The 5,000-nt window shown below is 46.0% G+C and overlaps 1 protein-coding gene across 1 annotated transcript in view; it reads right to left on the bottom strand.

Annotated features, from left to right (window-relative positions):
* The window catches only part of zeb1a (zinc finger E-box binding homeobox 1a), a gene marked incomplete at its 3' end in the record, with an annotated part of 25,140 nt that overhangs the window by 10,241 nt on the left and 9,899 nt on the right, over window positions 1–5,000 (bottom strand). Inside the window, exons 2-3 of the mRNA XM_080851897.1 lie at window positions 2,654–2,794; window positions 621–713 (exon numbers count right to left, since the gene is read on the bottom strand). Of these exons, the coding sequence (XP_080708023.1) occupies window positions 621–713; window positions 2,654–2,794 (234 nt within the window). The remainder of the gene's footprint in view (window positions 1–620; window positions 714–2,653; window positions 2,795–5,000) is intronic.

The raw sequence follows: 5,000 nt of genomic DNA, 5'->3' as shown, positions 1-5,000 counted from the left end.
ATTAGTAGCTAAAGAAGCTAATTTAGATTTTGTTTCAGTATTTCAAAGAGAATGAGCTGTGGGAGCACAAGAACAGTGAGCCTCTAGCAGCGGTTATCATAGACATATTATGCATTATCACTATGGCGATTATAGCCTTACTATCAAGATTTTAAGTAAAACTGTGTTTGGTACTCTACGTAGATCATAAACCCCTTGAATGTAGAAATTGCTCAATGAAATCGGTTGAGAAATGTAAACGCTAAAGTGCTTTTTAACCAGAAAAGCTGCAGCTCCACCGTTCACTTGCGCTTGTTTAAAGGCAAGTCATCACCTCCCCAAGATGGCGGCGAGTTGGCACGTTGCAGCAACGTGGAGGTCCATCATCATCATCATGGGACAAACTGAACTCTGTGGTCCATCATCATCATCATGGGACAAACTGAGCTCTGTGGTCCATCATCATCATCATCATCATGGGACAAACTGAACTCTGTGGTCCAGCTTGCTTGAATGCATGTTTGTTTGAACGCATTATGTTGTGTTGACCTTCTCCTGCATAACCTGACTCCCACCTTAAACTCTGTGTGTCTGTGTGAGTGTGTGTGTGTGCCTGTATGTGTGAGTGTGTGTGTCTGTACCATTCTCATCATTGCTGGGCGTGTCTCCTCTTTGGATAAGCTCCTCCCCCTCTCTGTCATCCTCTTCTTCAGAGCAGCACTCCTGTTTCACTGCTGACACACACACACACACACACACACACACACACACACACACACACACACACACACACACACACACACACACACACACACACACACACACACACACACACACACACACATCTCTCTTTGTTAAGATCTGTATATCTGATTTATGTCTCTCTCTCTCTCAGACAGACAGACAGGCACAAAGGCATACAGACAGACAGACAGACAATAACTCCAGAGGGAGATATTCACACACACACACACACACACACACACACACAAACATACACACAAACATGCAGGAGTCAAGATTATTTGAGACCAGGGCCAGCAGAGGAGAAGAGAGGAGGGGAGGAGGAGGAGAAGAGAGGAGAGGAGCAGGGTGAGAGAGGAAAGGAGAGGAGAGGAGAGGAGCAGGGTGAGAGAGGAAAGGAGAGGAGAGGAGAGGAGCAGGGTGAGAGAGGAAAGGAGAGGAGAGGAGCAGGGTGAGAGAGGAGAGGAGAGGAGAGGAGAGGAGCAGGGTGAGAGAGGAAAGGAGAGGAGAGGAGCAGGGTGAGAGAGGAGAGGAGAGGAGAGGAGCAGGGTGAGAGAGGAAAGGAGAGGAGAGGAGCAGGGTGAGAGAGGAGGAGGAGAGGAGAGGAGAGGAGCAGGGTGAGAGAGGAGAGGAGAGGAGAGGAGAGGAGCAGGGTGAGAGAGGAGAGGAGAGGAGAGGAGAGGAGCAGGGTGAGAGAGGAGAGGAGAGGAGCAGGGTGAGAGAGGAAAGGAGAGGAGAGGAGAGGAGCAGGGTGAGAGAGGAAAGGAGAGGAGAGGAGCAGGGTGAGAGAGGAGAGGAGAGGAGAGGAGAGGAGCAGGGTGAGAGAGGAAAGGAGAGGAGAGGAGCAGGGTGAGAGAGGAGAGGAGAGGAGAGGAGAGGAGCAGGGTGAGAGAGGAGAGGAGAGGAGAGGAGCAGGGTGAGAGAGGAGAGGAGAGGAGAGGAGAGGAGCAGGGTGAGAGAGGAGAGGAGAGGAGAGGAGAGGAGCAGGGTGAGAGAGGAAAGGAGAGGAGAGGAGAGGAGCAGGGTGAGAGAGGAAAGGAGAGGAGAGGAGCAGGGTGAGAGAGGAGGAGGAGAGGAGAGGAGAGGAGAGGAGGAGAGAGGATAGGAGGAGAGAGGATAGAAGGAGAGAGGATAGGAGGAGAGAGGATAGGAGGAGAGAGGATAGAAGGAGAGAGGATAGGAGGAGAGAGGATAGAAGGAGAGAGGATAGGAGGAGAGAGGAGAGGAGAGTAAATGAAAGGAGGAGAGGAGCAGGGTGAGAGAGGAAAGGAGAGAAGAGGAGGAGGGTGAGATAGGAGGAGGAGAGGAGAGGAGCAGGGTGAGAGAGGAGAGGAGAGGAGCAGGGTGAGTGAGGAGAGGAGAGGAGGAGAGAGGATAGGAGGAGAGAGGATAGGAGGAGAGGAGAGGAGAGGAGCAGGGTGAGAGAGGAAAGGAGAGAAGAGGAGGAGGGTGAGATAGGAGAGGAGAGGAGAGGAGAGGAGCGGGGTGAGTGAGGAGAGGAGAGGAGGAGAGAGGATAGGAGGAGAGGAGAGGAGGAGAGGAGCGGGGTGAGTGAGGAAAGGAGAGAAGAGGAGGAGGGTGAGATAGGAGAGGAGAGGAGAGGAGCGGGGTGAGTGAGGAGAGGAGAGGAGGAGAGAGGATAGGAGGAGAGAGGAGAGGAGAGGAGCGGGGTGAGTGAGGAGAGGAGAGAGGGGAGGAGGAGAGAGGAGAGGAGGAGAGAGGATAGGAGGAGAGAGGATAGAAGGAGAGAGGATAGGAGGAGAGAGGATAGAAGGAGAGAGGATAGGAGGAGAGAGGATAGGAGGAGAGAGGATAGAAGGAGAGAGGATAGGAGGAGAGAGGATAGAAGGAGAGAGGATAGGAGGAGAGAGGATAGGAGGAGAGAGGATAGGAGGAGAGGAAGCGTGGGTGGGAGGAGCCACAGACCCACCTGCCACCAGGCCGTTGGTGTCGCCACAGTCCACGCCCCCAGGAGAGCAGGGCATGCTGGGAAGGGCGTCGTCCTCCACGATATGGAGCCGGTCCTCATCATCTGAGTCTGAGCCCGTCTCTGCTGAACTGAAGTTACTCACTGGAGATGGAGAGAGAGGAGAGAGAGGAGAGAGAGGAGAGAGATGGAGAGAGAGAGAGAGAGAGAGGAGAGAGATGGAGAGAGAGAGAGATGTAGAGAGAAATACAGATAGATGGAGAGAAAGAGAGAGAAAGATGTAGAGAAAGAGACAGAGAGATGTAGTGAAAGAGAGAGAAAGATGGAGAGAGAGAGATAGAATCGTTTTTCAACCATACAATAAGGAGGGCGTGAACCTTGCAGTTGAAAGCTTAAATAACATTTTCAATCACACATGCATCAATTTCTAGTCTTAAAACAACTAGCAGAACTCATACATATAAATTGGTTTGATAGAGATTGCAAAGCCATTAGAAAGAATGTCAGGCTGCTGTAAAACCAAAAGCACAGACGCCCCAATGACCCTGGTTTACGCCTTAAATAATTCAACAAGCTTAAAAACTATAAAAACACACTCAGAAAGAGAGAGAGAACAGTTCACCCAAAATCAGCTAAAGAAAATTGAAGAATCTATAGATTCAAACTATTTCTGGAATAATTGGAATAAACTAAACAAAAAGGAGCATGAGGAACTTGCCATACAAGATGGAGAGAAATGAAGAAGACACTTTGAAAATCTAACAAACCCAAATAAGATAAGATAAGATGAGATAAAACTTTATTGCCACACAACAATGTTGGTGGTATCCTTTGTCATAGGTAGCTCAGGCCAGTAGGAGGGGAGAGAAGGGGGGTAGGGACCACAAAAAATTAAAAAGCTAAAATAAAAATACTCCAGAATCTACCAAAAAATGATTGATATGGAGAACACAATTAATGAATATCAAACCCCACTAGACTATCCAATCACAGATACTGAATTGACAGAAAAACTCCAAGGCCTACAGCCAAAAAAGGCATGTGGGCCTGATGGCATCCTCAAGGAAATGCTCACAAACATAAGCCACAACCTCCGTCTGGCTATTTTAAAATTGTTTTACTTCATTCTGAGTGTCGGATACTTCCCAGACGTCTGGAACACAAGGACTCATTACACTCCTTTTCAAAAGTGGAGACAAATCTGACCCTAATAATTACAGGGGCATCTGTGTAAGCAGTAACCTGGGCAAGTTATTTTGTAGTATCTTAAATCAGAATCATCCACTTCCTTATCAAGCAAAATGCCCTCAGTAGAAGCCAAATAAGATTCTTACCAAAATATAGAACATCAGACCATATTTTCACCCTACATACCTTGATAGACAAATATATAAGCTAATCCAAAATAAGACAAAAAGATGTGCTTGCTTTATAGACTTCCAAAAAGATTCAATTTGGCTTAATGGATTGAAACTAGTATAGGGGGGAAAACTTTCAAAATAATAAAATCAATGTACTCAAACAACAAATGTGCAATTAGAATTGTGAATAAACACACAGAATTCTTCTCCAAGGAACGGGGTGTGAGACAAGGCATCAACGAATTGGCAAACACAATACAGCACTCTGCAGGCCCAAGACTTGCACTGCAAGACACAGAGGTCAAGTGTTTACTTTATGCTGACGACCTAGTTCTGCTGTCACCATCCAAAGAAGGCTTGCAACACCACATGGACATAGTGGCAAACTTTTGCCAGTTGTGGGCCTTAAAAATGAATCCCAAAAAGACCAAAGTCCTTTCTTTAGAATCAGAATCAGAATCAGAAACAGATTTATTGTCACGTAGGTATGCGCCTACTTGAAAATTTTTCTGGTGCATAGGTGCATACAGTAAACATAAAAACATAAAAACACAAACATACACACACAATAAGTAAGTACTACTACATAACATAACATAAAAACATAGGAGCACACTAAGTACTAGACATAACATAAGTACTACAGAACACAGTATGTAAACAGATGTATATATAAATAGAGTTTCTTTAGAAAACAGAACACAGTATGTAAACAGATGTATATATAAATAGAGTTTCTTTAGAAAACGTTCCAGGCTACAAGGAAACACTGACAACTTTAAGATAGGCAACACCAAAATTGATCAAACATGCAACTTCACCTATTTAAGGAATAATCCTCACCTCCACAGGAAACTTTGGTTTGGCTGTGAAGGAACTCAAAGAAAAGGCAAAAAGAGCATTTTACGAGCCATCAAAAGTTCCATTAAATTAGATGTACTAATTCGAATTTGGCTTAAGCTATTCAAATCAGTAATTGAACCAATGTC

Source organism: Sprattus sprattus, assembly GCF_963457725.1.
Source record: "Sprattus sprattus genome assembly, chromosome: 15".
NCBI lineage: Eukaryota > Metazoa > Chordata > Actinopteri > Clupeiformes > Clupeidae > Sprattus > Sprattus sprattus.
Note: the sequence above shows the minus strand (reverse complement) of the source record. Positions and strands in the feature narration are given on the sequence as shown.